This window comes from Rhinolophus hipposideros (assembly GCF_964194185.1).
Source record: "Rhinolophus hipposideros genome assembly, chromosome: 15".
Lineage (NCBI taxonomy): Eukaryota > Metazoa > Chordata > Mammalia > Chiroptera > Rhinolophidae > Rhinolophus > Rhinolophus hipposideros.
Window position 1 is genome coordinate 21,812,872 of NC_138061.1, and position 19,465 is coordinate 21,832,336.

General features: G+C 40.0%; 2 protein-coding genes across 4 annotated transcripts; one reads left to right on the forward strand and one right to left on the reverse strand.

Annotated features, from left to right (window-relative positions):
- Positions 1-38: 38 nt before the first annotated feature.
- ATP5MK (ATP synthase membrane subunit k) lies at positions 39-5,530 on the forward strand. 2 transcript variants are annotated; one of them, XM_081074204.1, is made up of 4 exons: positions 39-171; positions 3,799-3,894; positions 3,984-4,076; positions 5,427-5,530. In XM_081074204.1, exons 2-3 carry the CDS (start codon positions 3,808-3,810, stop codon positions 4,071-4,073), a joined length of 177 nt encoding a protein of 58 aa, XP_080930330.1. In that variant the 5' UTR covers positions 39-171; positions 3,799-3,807; the 3' UTR covers positions 4,074-4,076; positions 5,427-5,530. The 2 variants fall into 2 exon arrangements, with proteins under 2 accessions (XP_080930330.1, XP_080930331.1); XM_081074205.1 differs by lacking the exon at positions 39-171 and adding an exon at positions 692-827.
- Positions 3,750-18,850, reverse strand: TAF5 (TATA-box binding protein associated factor 5). 2 transcript variants are annotated; one of them, XM_081074200.1, is made up of 11 exons: positions 18,265-18,850; positions 16,054-16,291; positions 12,182-12,497; positions 11,247-11,410; positions 11,010-11,163; positions 10,233-10,353; positions 9,350-9,479; positions 7,866-8,030; positions 7,184-7,361; positions 6,820-6,997; positions 3,750-6,560 (listed from the first exon to the last, which is right to left on the reverse strand). In XM_081074200.1, exons 1-11 carry the CDS (start codon positions 18,821-18,823, stop codon positions 6,343-6,345), a joined length of 2,421 nt encoding a protein of 806 aa, XP_080930326.1. In that variant the 5' UTR covers positions 18,824-18,850; the 3' UTR covers positions 3,750-6,342. The 2 variants fall into 2 exon arrangements, with proteins under 2 accessions (XP_080930326.1, XP_080930327.1); XM_081074201.1 differs by having other exon boundaries at positions 11,010-11,145; positions 18,265-18,844.
- Positions 18,851-19,465: the final 615 nt, after the last annotated feature.

Sequence of the window (19,465 nt, forward strand, 5' to 3'; positions counted from 1 at the left end):
TAGAGACCGGAAGCGGAAAGGCGGGACTTCGAGCCATAGCCAATCGACGCCTAAGGCTGAATCGCTGAGGCTGGTTGAACGCGTGCGGGGGAGGCGGCTTCTTCCGGCTGGACCGAGGGGTAACTTCGTACGTTGAAGGGCACTGTCTGCGGAATTCTTGCTTTTTGCAAGGTGGGTGTGGAGGGGAGCCCGGCCTGGGACCTCGGTCCTCTGCTTTGCGGCACTGGCCTGGGACCCGACCATTCCTGATCCGGGACCATCTTGAGGTCGTCGCTTGGGGGAATGAGAGCATTGGGGAATGGAAAAGGGCTTCGAGTCACAAGGGCTGGGGCTCGAGGGGTCGGATGGTGACTGGGCAGCCTCCGGACGAGGCGAATAGGCCTTCCTAACGGCTCCCAGTGTTCCCGAAAGCCCTGACGTGGCGTTTTTCAGTGGAGAAACCTGAGGCCGGCGGCGAAGGCAGTCGCCAAGGTCACCCCGTGACGTGCTGTGGGATGAGAACTTGGGCTTCTGCCTCCACTGGCCGGACCTCCTCTTCCTTTGTCTGCCCGTGGCAGTTCGTTTCCCCTGAGCTGTGCGAAGGCAGCTGTGCAGCCAGGTGTCGTTTAGCTTGCTGCGGCCTGTGTCAAAACAGTGGGATGTGGCCCGGCCCCTGCAGTTCGCCAGGCCCCGCGGCGTGCGGGTTGGGTTCACGATGTGCGGGGAGGCCTTTCCTGGGAGGCAGCCAGCCCCGAGAACTGTAAATGCCTTGAAGTGCTTTGCAGGAGGCCGGGTTTGGTGCCTGAGCGGCCCTCGCTCGTCTTTGCCTCGTGATACCACCATTCCAGGTAGGTGGCCAGTCGCACAGGACGGCTAGAGCCGCTGATCACTTTGGGCCTTTTCTGAAATGCCCGCGTTACCGGCGAACAGAGACCTGGGAGGGTTGGTTAGAGGTGTGAGCTACTCACTGCCTTAGAAACAAAAGCAAAGGCCCGGTGTCTTGCTTAGACTGCCCCACAGGCTACCGTTTAACCACTGGTACAGTTATTTGGGGGGTAATTTTCTCCTTCACGAATATGTCTTTCTAAACTGAAGTATGACTCAAAAGGAAAGCAAGTTACAGGTCCCTTAGTACACAAGGGTCATCCTAACGCAGCGGTTCCTGACCTTTGCCTAAACGTAACCGACAGTTTGCTGAAGAGTGTGGACCCGAGTGTTTCCAGGCTTTTTACTCCTGTTGTGTATCTCACCAGCAGCCTCCCTCTCTCCACTCCCTGCCCCGTCTCAGCCTCTCAAGACGCTTCCTTAAGACCCGTAACTAAGTGGCAACTCCTACACCATGCTCTTCAGTCAGCATTAGTCCTCTGTCACAAGCAGCAGCCTTCCTCCCATATTGTGTAAAGCAGAGGGAATTTAAAGCTCCTAAAATCGCTTCAGTGGCACAGCACCTCCTCCTAAAAATTTTTGTTAGGCACAAGTAGTGGGTGTTATCAGTTAATAATTTCACAGCGTTGTCTTTGTTTGCTATAGGGTTTCTCTTAGAAACCCACTTGATACTATAAGAATGCAAAAGTGTATCATGAGAGGATGTAATGCCTGAAATTTATGTAACTTTACTGACAATTGTTACCCCAATACACTTTGATTTAAAAAAAAAATTATCATGAGGGTGAATAGAGAGGGAAAGTATGCCTTTAATAACTTCATTAAAATGAAACAGTTGCTATAAAAGCTACATCGTAAAGATGTCTTTTACTGGAGATTTTCTTATTTTCCGGCTTGGCTGGATAGGCCAAGGCCACTGAGAGGGCCTAGGAACGTTTGGATTTCCTTCATTGCTCCAAGAACATTCTTGAAAAAATGTTCAAAATTAAGGTCCTTTGTCCAAATTTTTCATGCACGCGAATGCCTCTGAAGGCCTTTGAAGGATGAACGGGGACATGCCAGTTTCCATAGCAGTGACTTCCTCCCTGATCTCTCCCTCTTCCCGTTTCATCAAGAGCCAGCTATACCGCTGCCACCGCCTGCCAATCTCGACCGGACCTCGACCGGCTCGTCTGTTTTGCCAATCGACTCGGCGTGGCGTCGGTCGTGGTAGATAGGCGGTAATACATACGAATTCTCAAGCATTATTCTGGTGACCTTTGAACGTGCCGTTGCCGTTTTTTATTATAAGAAATACATGTCTTTGTAAAATACATAGGTACCATAGATAATAACTCCTCTGAGGAGTTTCCTATACATGTATGTTCTTCCAGGACTTTCTGTTACTGCAGTGTTTTTCAAATTTGAACGTTCGTCAAAAACCGACAGGGCTTATTAAAACACATTGCTGGGCCCCAGAGTTTCTCATTCAATATGCCTGAGGTGTAGGGCCTGACAATTTGCATTTCTAACAAGTTTCCAAGTGATACTGATGCTGGTCTAGGGACCAGACTTTGAGAACCATTGATGTGCTCTGTAATACAATGTCCAGAAATAATTTAAAAAATTTAACATTACATGAGGACCTTTTCCATGTCTATACATAAAGATTTACACACATTGTTTTCCTCCAATGGAAACCATCATGTATTAGTCTCCTGTAGATGGACTTTTAGTTTTTCCAGTTTACTTTCATAAACAGTATTTCAGTCTCCATCCTTGTACCATTTAACATGTTTCCACTTTGTAATATTTCTATAAGGGTAAATTCCTAGAAAACAAATGAACCAGCTAGGTAAAAGAGTATACTAATTTTGTAATTTGATAGATATTGCAAAATTGCACTTTAGGAAGTACCAGTTTATACTCCAGGCAACAGGGAATGCTTATTTTCCCACGTTCTTACTACTACTGCTTATTATAATTTTATCTTTGCCAGTCTGATGGTTAAATATTGCTCTCGTTTTACATTTCTTTCGATCATGAGGTTATCTTTTTATGTCCCACCCTTTTGTTTTTGTCCTTTTTATTTTCCCTTCCCTAAGATGGTTAAAATATTTGTTCATGTTTTATTCCAGGATGTTTTGGTTTCACTATTTGCATTTAAACCTTTATTTTGGTGTAAGAAGTAAGGATTCCAGCTTCCCCACCTCACTAATAGCTACTGTGTCTCAGCTCCATTTAGTAAATGATTTCTCCTCTGCCTTCCCATGGAGATCTTAAATTATAAGACAAACTGTAAAAGGAGGGGTTGCAGGTTGAGCTGTTTAGCTGGTGGTTACCCCTCTGAGAAACTTTGAAGTTTCACAGTCTCCAGTTTTCCACTAATCTCAGAACTGATTAATTTCATGTATATTGTACGAGGGTATAGATAGAACCAGGAATGAAAACATCAATCTATATTGTGTCAGAGGGTGGACTTAAAGACTGTTCCCTTCCAATGCTGAGTGTTTGACATACTGTATCTCCCCGAAAATAAGACCTTGCCGGACCATCAGCTCTAATGCGTATTTTGGAGCAAAAATTAATATAAGACCTGGTATTGTGTTTATTATATATTGTCTTGTATAAAACCCAGTCTTATATTATGTAAGACCCAGTCTTATGTTAATTTCTGCTCCAAAAGACGCATTAGAGCTGATGGTCCGGCTAGGTCTTATTTTGGGGGAAACATGGTATATTCTCAAGTGTTGTATAAAGTCCTCCTTCCAAAAGGTTCTCTTGTCAGCAAGGCTTTTTCCACCATCTTTGCTATTGCTGTGTTTGGCAAAACATACATAAAAATTTATAATATTTATATACAATGGCTTTTCAAGTTTCTAAACTTTAAAAAACAAACGTCTTTTAAATTGCATCCAAATGAATTTATTGTTTCTTTCTTTCTTTCTTTAAAAGATTGAAATCATGGCAGGTCCAGAAGCCGACGCCCAATTCCAATTCACTGGTATCAAAAAATATTTCAACTCATATACGCTCACAGGTAGAATGAATGTAAGTATTAATGATACCTTTAAGCTGTTATACTTTAGAATAATATAAATGACAGTAACTCCTGTTTACATTTTCCCTTTCTTTTTCAGTGTGTACTGGCCACATATGGAGGCATTGCTTTGCTGGTCTTATACTTCAAGTTAAGGTCTAAAAAAACTCCAGCAGTGAAAGCAACATAAAAGGTAGGGAGTGGACATTTAAAAGTTTATAACTTAGCCATTTTGATGTTACAGGTTTTTTTTCCCCCGACTATAAAAATTGTCATTATGAAAAATTTATTACATACAAGAAAAATAAAACTATGCATATCCCATTACCCTGACAATTTTAGTTAACATTTTGGTTTAACTCTGGGTGTGTATTTTGTTTGGTTTCCATTGGCTGTGATTCATGACTATTTTGTATTGTAACTAGTAGGTTCTCTGTAATTTGAATGCATGTGTGCTCATGGAGATAATGATTCATTTTACAGAGGAATTCTATTAGATCTTTTTTAATATAAATAACAATGAACGCTTTTGAACATGAAGTGAAGTCTGTATCTATGATTGTTTTTTTAAGCTGAAGTTCTTCCTCAAAGGGTTGTGGGGCGCCCAGCTTTGTAAGTGGCGGTCTCTCTTGCCCCAGCCAACGTTGAATGTTTCTGGTTTTTGTTGATTAGTAAAAATAATTTGTGTCTTTTTGATGAAGTTGTACATTTTTTTTGCATTTGTTTAACATTTGTATTTTTATTAACACTCTTCATATGCTTTTCTAACAATTGGGACTTTGTGAAGACCTATTTTACTGGTATAAGCTCTTTATGTAATAACTATTAACCAGTCTTCTAAATCAGTTGCAAATATATCTTGCTTTTTGTTCGTTTGCTAGTTTCAAATTTCCATATAAGCATTTCTGTCTTTTCCTTAAATCCCCATAGACTTCATTTTCCTCTTATAGTGCCTTCAACCTATGGTTGAGTGAATATTTGTGTTGGCAATAGATGATGTGCAGAAAACCCAGAACCCAGATCTTTATATAATATAGCTCTCCACAGACACAATTTTCCCTCTGCTCTTAACAGCTTTCCAATCCTTAGGGGACTGCATATCCCAGAATGCAGTGGTCCATGGCTTATTCCTGACAAACCTATAGTATTTTGCTCAATTTTCCATGTTAGGTACCTAACTTTGGGAGGGTGGTAGTATCCCCATTATACAAATGGAGAGATTGTGCCTCATATTAAAATAGATACAACTAGATACATCCCTGTTTTCTACTGTTTAAAATGTTACTTTATATACTCGAATTTTCCAACAGTGTACATTTAGGATCATACTGAATTGTTGGCAGCTTTTTGTTAAAGGTGGAGTGTGAAGTTCAATTTTTTTAAGCTGAGAGATACCTTAATTGGTGGGGAGGGGCTTCTGACTCTTTTGAGAACCTGATGGGTTTGCATTCAATTTCAGGGGGTTCATGAATAATCCTGTTCTGTAATTTACTGAATGTCTTAAAAAACATTTGTGTCTAAACTATTTTTGCTTTGTTTATAGGATTCTAAGCTGTACTTCATCTGTTGATTTCTCATGCCTGGAGAAGCTAATGTCAACTCATCATGTGATACTCAATTTGTACAATAAATTATGAACCTGGAAAAGCTGGTTGTCTTTATTTACAAGATATCAAAAATATAAAAACTGTACAAAACGCAACAAAGGCAAAGAACTGGCAGTGACTTGGTCTGAATCTTTTAGTTTCCCAAAGCAAGGCTCAGTACTGGAGGTAAGCAACTGAAATGTCCGTCTGACTTCAAGTGTACTAGGTTGTGTATAGCCATTTTAGCTGAAGTAGAACATGGAAGCTAAATTTCTTCACCTGATTATACAGTATTTGGGTGCACTCAGGTGTAAATTCAGATGTCAGTTGATGGTTGTACTTCATCTAATTCTTAGAAAGGAATTGTAGTTCATCCTACCCAGTTACATACATTCCACTAGTCATGGGCCAAGCAAAAATATTAGTGGATCATTTAACAGAGTGCCATACAGTAACTACATTTTTACAGCAGAAACATACATGCTCATAGAATTCTTCAGCTAAAATTCAAGATGGTATTATATTACTCAATTTGAATCTAGAAGCAAAATGAATTATTGAAATCAATTGGTTTTTTCCTAAACATAATAAATTAAAATAGCATTTGAACAGAAAAATGCATAGTTTCCACACAATCCAAAGCACCATAAATGTCCCCTCCACAAACATAATACCTCTTATTCAACTAACGGAAATTAGTTAAATGTGGTTGCTATAGAAACGTGGAACTGTCCTGTTCAGATTTTCCAAGCAGCATACTTCCAGATCCATATAGACAAAACATTCTTTGATTAAATATTAATCACTGAGGTATTTGCTTTTAGTCTCCCTTTTTCAAACAGTAGCTTCCAAAAGGTCTTTAATACCAATGGTTTATTGCGGACTATAAGCTCCTGCAGCTAGAACCAAGTTTCTTCGAGTAAAATGGAGGTGTACAACTGGTGTTGATTTGGTCATATACGTTCCCAACAATAACTCCTGTGAATTCTCAGGTAAATTTATATGCCCAGTGGCTGTAGTAAAGTCATCAGTCTCTAAATCTTCAAATGCTTTGATAGCATCCCATAACCGGACTGTATTATCCATCGAACCTAAGGGAAAGTCAAAGGAAACCATTTAGTAGCATCCACCATATTTAGCTTCTAACATTTTGTTAAGTGTTGATTAACAACTCTGTTCCCCCTAAAGGAACATTTCAAATAGTAGTTTTACCTGAGAAATGAATATACAAGTAGGGTGACACTGGCTAAAGAGAAGCAAAACCTAAAACAATAGGACTTATTTTGCAATTGTCAACACTGTTTTCTTTTTAACACACTGTTTACCACAAAGCCATTTCTAGTCATTTACCTGATGCCAAAATTTCACCATCTCTACTAAACCTAAGTGAGCAAACTGTATCAGTGTGGCCTTTTAATTCTCCAACCATCAAACCATGTCCAATATCCCAAAGAAGTACTCTGCCATCTGTTGCTCCTGTAGCCAGGAATCTCCCATTGGGAGAAAATGTCAAGGAATGAATTGGTCCCTAGAAAAGAAGTCAATGGGAAGAGTCAAAAGTAAGGCTAAAAACAGAAAATAAGACAAAGTTAGAATTTTTAAGTTTAGTGGTATGAATGGTATTTTTAAAATTTGTGTGTCACTGGTTAAGTTTTAAAATATTTTTATCTCAAAAGCAACCTTGTGTGCTGGAATAATGAAGGTGTAAAAATACCTTGTGTCCAGTGAAGATCCTTACACAGTTCCCATTCAGGACATCCCAAAGCCGTACAGTTCTGTCTGCAGAGCCCGTAGCAACATAATTAGAATTTGGATGGAATCTGGTACAATTCACATCAGCAAGATGACCAGCAAATATCCTTAAAGGCTGATAGTGGTCTGTAGCCCACAGCCTTTGAAAAAATTTATTGAAAGCAAAAAACAATAATTAGTAATTAATATGAAATGTGAAAATGGTATCCTAAACATCCATGTGAAATGTTAGCTCCAAATGGGTCCCCCTCACTACTTGCCTGAGAGAGAGAAGGAATGATTGAGATTAAATAACATTCTTAAGAAAAACTAAGTTGATCTGGTACAAACATTTTTTAATTTTATAGTTCTTGAGTTCTCTGTATAGGCCCCTGCCCATCCCAGCTCCTAGTCTAACCTATAGAAAAGTTTTAGCCACCACATGGTTTCTAACCTGAGCTACTTCATCCCAAACTTAAGGAGATGAATGAAAGAGGTTAAACAGCTGATGGGAGGCAGAGAAGGTGTGTTAATCTAACTTAAGAAAGAAAAACAAGACTCGGGATTCTTGGTATAGACACAGAGACATAGTAATACTCTTTATCCCAACAGGAAGCCATTCTGTTCCTTCAATAGACCCAGTCGTAAGATCACAGTGTTCTTACCGAGCTACTCGGTCATGGCCCCCTGACACAAAATAATATCCATATGGAGAAAACTGTGTGTCCCAAACCGGATAGTTGTGTCCTTTATATCCCACCAAGCAAGTAAATGTTTGAAGACTCCACAATCTAACAGTTCCATCCTCTGAAGAGGAAAGCAGGTAGTTCCTGAGAGAACAGAAGGTAATAGATTTGATTCTCAGAATAACTTTTAGTTACCTGTCCAGTTTTCTCTGCACATTTGAATATATTAAATTTAGCTGACATGCTACATCTCACTTTTATACTTGGAATTCACAGTAGGTAAGAGCTGAAAGTACTACCCAAACTAATGTTAGACACTCTACATCTACTGAGCAGCTACTGAATGAGTTTAGATTATTTTTAAAAATACATTATGGGGAAAATCACAGTTCTTAAAAAAAAAATAATACCAAGGGATAATGACAAAAAGTATGGTCAAGTAAGGTCAATTGAGAAAAGCTTCTAAGAAATGTGATATGTCACTTAAAACTCAACAATGTTTAACATTAAAATGGAGATGCTATTTTCCTATCCTGTATGAGTTGTAAAAGAATTTAAAGGGAAATGTCTTCTTGACACACACAAATAATACTCTTTTTCAGGGATAAATACAAAAGCTCAATTACCCAAAGTATTAGGGTCTTCACTGAAATCAAAAGTTACTCTCCAGTAAAAATGTGTCACCTGGCTAAACCCTATCAAACAACATCAAACAACAGAAACCTCATTCTCAAAGGCTCATAAAGATGAAAATCTTGATGGATTAAAAGCTATTATCTGGGTGGCCGGATGGCTCAGTCGGTTAGAGCGTGAGCTCTGAACAACAGGGTTGCCAGTTTGTTCCCACCTGGGCCAGTGAGCTGCGCCCTCCACAACTAGATTGAAGACAACAACTTTGGACCTGATGGGCCCTGGAGAAACACACTGTTCCCCAATATTCCCAAATTAAGAAAAAAAGGTAAAGTATAAATGGTACGATGAATACAAAATACCTTTCCATTTCTACAGAATGTTCGAGATCATGAAAAATAGGAAATAACCTATTTATGGGTTTCAAATTCCCTCAGTATCCTCTTAGTTCTTTTGATAAGATAAATCTTCAATTGATAGATAATATGCTTTTCATATCAGGAATTTGTTGTAAATTTGGAAATGATAGAAGTAGCCACAAAACAGCAATTGAACCCCTACCAAGGTTCTACAAAACTAAAGCTAGTTTTTAAAACCAGCAAACCCTGAAACTGTGCACCTTGATTCTGTAAATTTGGGTATACATTAAGTTGCTGTAGTACCCCAAGATGAATTAGCAAATGGCATGATTCTAAAAGATAATGAATGATAGGCAACCATGAGATTTTTCTAACAGAAATTTCCCCAATATTTGCATAATGTTTCCAGTAGTTAACTATTATATAATCTCAATATAACATAGCAGTATTTAATTTTTATTGTTTGTACTTTACCTATCAGGACTGAAGCTGGCTCCATAGACAGGCCCACTGTGACCATACAAAATCTTCAATTCACTTGCTGTTTTCTCATCCATGATTCTCTCCAAGACATCATCTGATTCTTTGTCTATGAGGCTAAGATCTAAAATGATCCAGAAATACTGATTTTTAAAAGTATATCCATTGAAACATTTTAAGGCAATTACATCATGGTTCAGAATTAACATTTGAACAGTGCCTCCTACATACCACCCACTGTGCTAATGCCACTAAATTGAGTGATACTCTTCCAATGTGTAGAAGAAACTGAGGTTCGGAACAGTTAATAATTTGCCAGAGTGTATACAACTATTCAGCATCGGAACTACGACTGCAACTCAAGTTTATCCACTATATCACAATGTTTCACAAAAATGAAAACTATGGAAATATTAAATTACTGAAAATGTATTATCTTGTTTAAATAAGCTCTTTATAATGAAATCCTGACTTTATTCTTTTTTAGTCATTTTTACAGCTAAAACAAAGTATTCTCCCACTATTTACTTTAAAGGTTTCTTAAAATTCACAAACTCCCACTATTTAAAGATTTTTTTTTTAATTCACAAGCAAACAATTATAAAATGTTAGATTTTTAACCTTAATGAGTTTTGTATCCTAACCCTCTCACTCTACAGATGAGAAAACTGAGGCCTAGAGAAATTAAACCAGTCTAGCACTCCAGTCTCCTGACTGCCACTCCAATGCACTTTTCACTGTTGGGAATGTTAGCATTCTGAGTTAAAGTAAAATCTAGTGAAATCAGCTAAGATGACAATCTCTTTTGTGTATATTCCATGGAATCAGGATTGGTGTAAATTAATGAGTTTACATCCTGACAGTTCATCTCAGTTACCTGCTGCTTGTTTCACACTACGAAGCTTTTTGGGTGTTACAGACCACACTCTGACAGTTGAATCTGCAAAACCTCCAGCAATCAAACTAGAATCATCAGTGACATCCACTGCAGTGAGGCCCTGCCAAAAAAAAAAAAAAAAAAAGAAGCTTTATACTACCGATACCGTTTTAGGGGAGAACATTACAATCACACCTTAGAAATTATGCATATATTGATAGCTATTTTTCTCATACAAAAGATCATCTGATTTCATTCTTCTATGAAACCAACTGTTTGAAATCACTTTCTTTGAGAACATGTCATCATTTACCCCTTTTTTGCCCTCCAAATTTGGAGTGCAGGATATGAAGCAAATGTTAATCACTTATGCACTTCAGTAAATATATCCTCAGCAGCCTATTATAAACAACCTATAAAGACATATAGAATTCTTACTAAGAAATACTAAGTTTATGTAAGTACTTAAACCAACTTCAATAGAGATGAACTGTACAGTTTCCTCCTTAAAGGCTAGCAGAATTCTAATCTGTGAGACAGACACATGTACATGAGATTCTGGTATTTACAAGTTGTTAAAGTTCTTTTAAACATTGCCTTCTATTTATTCTTAGTAGTGTCCAGTTCTCCTTTCTTAACGGCTATCATTAAGCTACATTTATAGCAAGAGTTTAAATAAGAAAACTCCATTTTAGTTAACACTTTTAAGTTTATTTTAATGCTAAGTCACCATTTTTAGGATTCTCCAGGCAAAAATCGCCCGATTATTTTACCAACCTGGTAAGCATTGAGGAATGTATAGAAACAAATGGAGGGTAAACAGTCTGGCCCAAGGCGCACTCGTTTGGTGGTTTCTTTCATATTCATTATCTTATCCAACTTATCTGAATCTTTCAACTCAGGAAGAGGGATTCTGTGAAAGAAAAACAGACTGGAAATTACTCTATTAAGAAACTTGAACCCTGTAAAACATCAGCTTTCACCTCCACACACATTCCTGAGATTTTAACTCACCTGTTTTGAGGTGGAGCATTGGGATCTTGTTTTTTGCTTTTGGATCCAATACTATCTTTTTTAGGCTTCTTCTTTTTAGGTTTTCCTTCTTCATTTTCTCCTTCTTCATCCTCATCATCCAAAGGCACCTCAATTTCTGGCTCTTTTAATAAACCAAAAAATACCTACAAAAGAGCCAACATTTTTTTAATTAATTTTTTTTTGTTCAGTAATACATCTTTTTCATATCTTGACAGAATGAGTCACAATTACAATATAGTCATCTATACCCTGAAGCAGATTCTGTACTTGTCTACCCAATAGCCAATCTCCCCTTCTTCCTTACTAACAGAACCCTGATTTTATTGGAGCAGCAATATGCTCAGTTAAGTAATTTCTGTTCCTGGGCTCCATTGTAGCTAAGAATGGCCATGTTATAGCATTCTCACCAACTGATGTACACACAAATACAAAAAGTAGGATTTTAGAAAAAAATACTGTTTTCCTGATAAAAAGGGAGAGATTTAGCAGGGACATGCCTTTTGTCCTCCCCCTTCTGCCTTCCTGGAATGCAGTCGCAATGCTGGAGCTGCAACAGCCATCTGTGAGCCCAAAGAAAAGAGCCACATTCTAAAGATGGTAGAGCAGAAACTGGAAGGAGCCAGGGTCCTTGATGGCATTGTAGAGCCCTTATGCCAACCCAGGGGGACTTTCCTCTGTAATTCATTTAATGTGAGGAAAAAAAACTTGTTTCAGCCACTGTAGTCAGGGTTCTGTTAAATGCAACCATTCCCAAATCCTCACTGATACATACACCATCCTTAGAACATGAAACTTAGTATACAGTGTAAAATTATTCCCAAACTAGCTATAAGCAAAATGTGTAAATCATGTAGATGGAAATGCTACAATTTTTCATAATCTGCATCATATAGTTCTTAGGTTTATTCCCATACCTTTGATTTGTTTGCCTCTCGTTTAGCCTCTCCTGCCAAACTTCCCACCATCGCATCTATCTGTTGCTTACTACGCGGCATCCCATCAAAGATGTCAATGTAGAGGTGCTCCTGAACTATGTTCCATATCTGATTGTTCTGTTTCTCCTGAAGATGCCTCTTCAAGAGTTGGTACGAGTCACGGGAAATACGCAGAACAAATTTACTTGTTCGAAAATCCAACATGGTCTCATTCCCTTTCATGTGTTCCTTTTTGGTAAGACTAGATAATACTCGTAGGTCATCTTGGTAATAACATTCCTGATCTCCATGGAACCTGTTTCAGTGATTTTAAAAAGTCATTTTTCAATGTAATCATTCAGGGATCTGCCTCTCCCCCATATATTTATAAACATACCAGAATATTTTCAACGCAGTAGTCTGAATAATCCTGGACTATGCTGTAGGATCAGAAGTTATCATTCATTTCAAAATGATTACAATTCAGTTCCTGAATTCATCCTAAAAATTACAACGAATCCTAAAAATCTCTAACAAAATACACAATAAACATTTTAAGAGAATTTGAAATAAATATCAGAAGTGAATGAAAGACAAGACGTCCACCACTGGTAAGCAGTCTCTCTTGAATGCCACCATTGGTAGACTTGAAAATGTTAGAATCTTTGCTTTACTAAATTTTATGTTCTCTCTAAACCTACTTTTAAAAACTTTTTTTACAAAAAATTTCAAACATACACAAAAGTAGAAATTAGCATAATAAATTTCATGTACCTATCTCCCAGCCTCTCAACAATAATCAATACATGGCATTCTCATAAAACCCACCATTTTTAATTTAAGTTCTTAATACTAGACATACTTTTAAAAACATGAGTACTTTAATATGACTAAAGAACAAATGTTGATACTAAAGAATGAGCACTTCCGTTTACTCACCATTACCAAAGGCAAGTAAATAAAGCTTTCATTCAGCCTTGATAACAATTAGGAAATTTACATGTACTTTTGTTTCTACAAATCTTAATAAAGTAAAATTAAAGATCATATATTTGGCACTCACTAAGAGCAGCAAACAATGCAAAAACATTTAGAAAACAATGACTAAACATAAGATATTAGGGCTCTATGGATGGACCTAGAAGGTATTATGCTAAGTGAAATAAGTCAGACTGAGAAAGGCAAATACCATATGATCTCACTTATATGTGGAATCTAAAGAACAAAATAAACAAACAAAACAGAAACAGACTCACAGATATAGAGAACAAACTGATGGTTGCCAGAGGGGAGAGGGGTTGGGGAGCTGGGTGAAAAAGGTGAAGGGATTAAGAAATACAAATTGGTAGTTACACAATAGTCATGGGGATGTAAAGTACAGCATAGAGAGTATAGTCAATAATGCTGCAACAACTGTGTATGGTGCCAGGTGGGCACTAGACTAATGGGGGGATCACTGCATAAATTATATAATTGTCTAACCACTATGCTGTACACCTAAAACTAATAGAAAATTATACTGAACGTCAACTGTAACTGAAAAAAATAAATAATTTAAAAAAAGGTATTAGGGCCCTCCCTCTGATAGACACATAGCCCACAAATACCTAAACTGTTACCTGTGTTGCCCTATTATGACTCTTCAAGACTTGAACTAAGGGTTTCTGTCTAAGATCAGAATGAAATTAGAAATCTTAGTCTTTTAGTGTTTGTGTCATCACTGCCCATAACCTCATGTAAGCACTGGGTCCAGGCAAGGGCTGGGACGGTCCATAACAAAGAGACCGAGTCCCCTAGGATATCCAGCTTCCTATGTAAATGCCATGAGACTGGAAAAGGAACAGGTTTATTGAGGACAATAAGAGAAATTAGCTTAGGGCAGAAGTTCTGTCATCATCGGCCTTACTTAATTTTTTCCCCCAAAATACTGAGATACAGAGCCTTTGCTCTATGTGCCTTGTATTAGGCATTGTATCATAGAATAATAAATGAATGCAATGGCATAGAAGCCAAGAGTCCAGAGTTTTATTATTTCTCTATTACTACTACCTGTGTTACAGTACAAGTTCTGGCTTTTGGGTCTATTGCTTGTACTAAAAAGCTCTCATTCAAACTGTGAAGCACTGCCTATTAGAGATGCTCAAGGCTCAGGCCTAGCCCTCTCATTCATTTCATAACCCTCCCAACGAATCCCACCCAATAGATCAATACTGCACAACTCCACTTTGTACCTCCAGTCCCTATCTCTCCTCTGAGCTCCGGAGCCTTACATATCATCCACCTATCAACTTGACATCTCTTAAGTAAGTCAAAGGCATATTCAAATCTGAACTCAAGATTTTCCCACAACCTGATAAACTAGGTCCTCTTCCAGGGTTTTCTATCTCAGTGAGGGGCACCCCTATCCAGCTGTGGGAGCCAGAAACCTAGGGGTTCAATGATGGCTTCATCACCGTCACCTCCATATCCAATCCATCGCCAAGTGCCTCACCAATATGTCCTCTTCCTTTCACCAACACTGCCACACCCCAGTATTTCTCAACAAGGTGCCACTGGCATTTCAGGCATAATAATTCTCTGCTAAGTTGGACTACCTGCACATATTAAAACATTTCGTATCCCTAAGCCACCTGCTCTTCCACCCTACTCATTATGACAACCCAAAACACCTCCACACATTTTCAGGGGAAGGAGGAATAATATCACCCCCACCCCGGTTGACAAAAACTACAATAACCTCCAAAACTGGTCAATCTATAGTCACTCTGTACCCCTCGACCACCACCACCTATTTTCCCCACTGTATGAAGGTCCTTTCAAAATACAAATCTAATAATGACATGGTCCTTAAATGATTTCTATAGCAGAGATGCCTCACTGCCCCCCAAAATCCATTTTTGCTTTCTTTCTCCAGTAGAACACCTGAATATAAGCTGAGCACTATGGCACGTAGGTAAATAGTACACTTCCTACCTCACTTGTAAGGAGACGTGGCCGTTGACCAATGACATAAAAAAAGAAGTGTGTGCAACTTCCAGGAAGGATGTGTGCCTGTCCTGCTGACTATAACACTGACGTGACTGCTTAGAACCAGAGAACCATCTTGTGCCACAGGTAGAAGCTGCATGACAGGGATGGTAAAGCAACAAGATTGAGAGCACCAGGGTCCCTGGTAATCAAGGACCCCTTACCAGTCCTGGACTGCCTAACTTCATGAGAGGAAAAAAGAAACTTGTATCATATTTCAGCCTCTAATATTTGGGTTTTCAGTCGCTCTCGGTTTAATCTAATCCTAACAGCTTCCTATTGTTCTTGGAATAAAAGCAAAAATAAACTTTTATTTTATTTATGCTGTTATTGATATAGTTTTCAGTGAGTCTCAGCTAAATCTAATCCTACCCAATACAACCCCCTACTGTTCTTAGAATAACAAAGACCTTTAACATGGCCCAAGAACCTGCCTTGGGCCATTGAATGCCTTGGCCCAAGAACCTCCAGCCCTTAACCAATTGTCCAGCTTCACGTTGAACCCCACCCCACCCCAATACTCTGCTCCAGCCACACTGCCGTTCTTTCATCTCTGTACCTACCATGAGCCCTACCACCAGAGAGCTTAGCTTTCATACATGCTTTTTCTCTTCTCTTCATCTGGTTACTCCTACCCAATCTTCAGATCTTACATCAAGCATCACTTCTTCTGGGAGCCTTCCCTGACTTCTCCAACTAGATCACACTCCCCCCTCCCCCACCCCTCAATTTTAGGTTCTCATAGCACCAGCTACCTCTCCTTCATAAAGTACTTTTTGAGTTACAATCTTACATTGTGTGGTCATAGATGTGTACATACATTACATATATAAAAATTCACATACTTTTCAAAGAATGATTTTGCTTCATTCTCATGTTGATTGTAGACTAGTTCCAAGTACATGTGTACAAACAGAGGATAAAAGAGTTGGGATAACTCTGCCCGATGGCAGTCCAAGGAACATTCAATGAAGTGTTTCAGTCCACTATAGTATTCTTCATACATTGTGGGGTCTCCTTGTTGGTTGTAAGCTGACAGCACAGCACTGACATCTGGCTGGTCTTCCACAGCTACACTCCCAACTGTTTAAAAAATGAAAAACAACTTTCAAGAAAATGACCTGACATGCACCAAGTGACTAGGGCTGTTTTGCTAAGGTCCAGAGGTGAATTGTTTCTCAAATGTTTGTCCCTCTCCTCTCAAACTTTCTTCCCCAACACAATCACATAATCTTTTAATAGCATTTTCACTTTGTTTCCGTGACCCATCCAAAACTCTTCATCTTGTCCATATCTTAAAATAAAGTTTTCAAATCAATAACAAGAGATTCATTTATTTTTTCTGGAGCTACCTTATTTTAAAGACAAATTTTACAAAACATGGATGAACAAATCAAACAACTATGTCCATCTTCTCTCAAGGGTCAATGCAAACGGCACCCACCACCACCATCAAGCCATGCCCTGAAATAACATTTCCAGTTTTCTGAGCTACCAAAGTACTTTGTAACTTTACTGTAACCTCCTATCCTATATTACCTTCATTTGTATACATCTCTCATTCCTTATAAAATGAAAGCATTTTAAGGGTGGGAAATTTGTGCCTTATTTATATTTCCAAAAGATATGCTTAAAACAATTTCCAGAACCACCATTTCAACTCAGAAAATACAAGTATTTATTTGTAATATAGCAGTATTACAATGCTATATGTATCAATCAAATCAGGCTTTTACTGTTGGAATTTTTAAGTTGCAATTAAAGTAGTTATGTTCCTTACTGCACAAATGATACAAATTCTCTTGATTACTCTGATGGCATTTTCTTTCCATCCTTACTGGTTTCTCAGATATGATCAAAAATATAGGTCAGGTTTCTGAACGGATTATAACAAAATGACCAACATATATACTTCACCCATCTTTTAGTTCATTCACAAAATTCAGCATTCAGGAAAGATTCCTCTCAATCACATTTTCGCACACTTCTATGTATGGGTTACAACGCTATGTATTTATTCTTCACTTCTGGCAATGCTGCAAAGATTAGGTCTCATAAATACAGATTAGCTAGAGGCTCTGTACTGGATAATTTAATTCAACAAACATTCATTATTGGCTTAGGATCACCTTTGAGACCTTATATTGTGTATGAATTTTAATGCACAGACTTTGTGACAACAGTTGCTAGGAAAAGGGGGTCAAGGGGCTGCTCAGGTGTCAGGAATGGACACCTAGGCATAAACTTTTCAATGCCAGTCATTTTACATATACTATATCTAAGTCTCACAATAACCCATTTAATCGAGAAAAAAAAACTCAATTTTGGAAGAATAACAATCAGCATCAAACAAGTAAAAGCAACAGAGACACAATCTGAACCCAGGTCTGTCCAATGCTTATTCCTAAACAAATGGTTCTCAAACTTGGCTATACCTCAATACCCCTCAGAAGCATTTACTCAAAAATGCAGATCCCCAGGCTCAGCTTCTAAAGGCTCTGATTCACTAAGTCTGAAATGATGCCCAGGAACCTGCATTCCCCCCAAAGCGTCAACACTCGTGGTAGTTAGCCCACATCCTGAGACATACTGGCTACACTACGTTCCATCACTCCGTGGCTGTGTGGTCCAGAGCAAGTCCCTTGGCCTTTCTCGGTCTGTTTTCTCATCTCTAAAATAGGGGAATTGTGAGAAGATAAAAAAAAACCTAAAATATTTGTACAGAACTGTAGAAATATTGTTAGTGCTAATGTAGACCCGTCCAAAGCTCAAGAACCCAAATAAGAGAAAAGGGGCCGAAACACGGAGGGTCCGCGCCCGCCTTCCGCATACTCCCCTCCGCTCAGCAGCTCGCAGCCTCCGGCTGGAACTGACAGCTCTAGGAACAGGGTTTGACTGCGCAGCCGGCGCACCAGAGAAAGGGGCGGGCATGTGGTCCTAGAGGCGGGCCCAGGAAATTCAAAACAAGCCCGCAGAGGTGCAGGCCTGCCAGCCTCGGCATTCCCGGCTTGCTCCCCTCCGTGCCGGCCCTGCCTTCCCGGGACCTCGCGGCTCACCTTTCCCCGGAGCCACAGGACCTGTTGCTGAGCCCGAGACGGCGGCAGCTCCCGAAGCGCCGGTTCCCGGAGGGTCTGGGGCGGCAGGACCGGGAGCCGAGGCTGTGACCCGGCTGAGAAGCGCGCTAGCCGCCTCTGTGCCGGCGCCGTCCGCCTCTCCCGGGGCTCCGGTGCCCGCCACTGCCTCCTCCAGCAGCCGGGCCTCCCGGCGCAGAGCTTCTTCGGCCTCGCGGAGGTTGCTCTGCCGTAGGAACTGCAGCACGGCCAGCAGAGTCTGTCGGTCGTGGGAAGCGCCCGCCTCCGGAGCAGTGGCGGGCACCGGGGTCGCCCCCGCCGGGGCAACGGCGGAGACAGCCACCGAGGGTTTGGGGGTCCCACCATCCCGGCCGGCCGACGACGACGCCGCAACGTTCCCACCGCCGCTGTTGGGGCCGTTGTTGGTCGTGCTGCCGCCACCCTCGCCAGCGCCGTCCCCAGCCTGCGGAGGTAGCAGCGTCGGCGGTCCCTCGGGCTCTAACTTGACCGCCACCTCCGTCTGCTCCTCCGCCAGCGCCGCCATCTTGCGGCTGAGCCACCTCGCGCCGTCAAGTGTGATTGCGTTTTCGCCACATGGAGGGCGGGGATGAGCATTTTACGACAGCTCCGGAAGGCGATTTACGGCAGTAGGAGGGGCGAGAAGGAGGAGAAAATGAACACGAGCGAAAGCAACTTTCAAAAGTGAGTGACAGAAAAGCAGGAAATCGACGGTGGCGACCGCCTATTGCATTTGCCTGAAAATAATTACCACTTATTGCAAACCAACTGCTATATTCAGGCACTGTGCTAGACGTTTTACATTATATGACTTTTAATTCAACGATTTTATAAGGTACTGTTGTCCTCACTTCACGGGTGGCTCAACGGAGACCCAAAGAGGTTAAATAACTTGCCAAGTCACTCAACAAGAAAGGGAACGTTTCAAGATTTGAATCCAGGTCTTTAACTCAAAAGCATATACCATTAGCCAAAGGGAGGCTTCTGAGATACTGGTAATGTTTTGTATTTTGATCTAAATGGCGGTCACTTTTTTTGTTGTTGCAGTTTTTGCTTTTGTAAACATTAATCGAGCTGCGTGCTTAAGCTTTGTGAACTTAACAGCATATATGCTATATTTCAATAAAAAGTTTCTAAGTATCTGAATTCTGTGATTGTGAAATGTGTA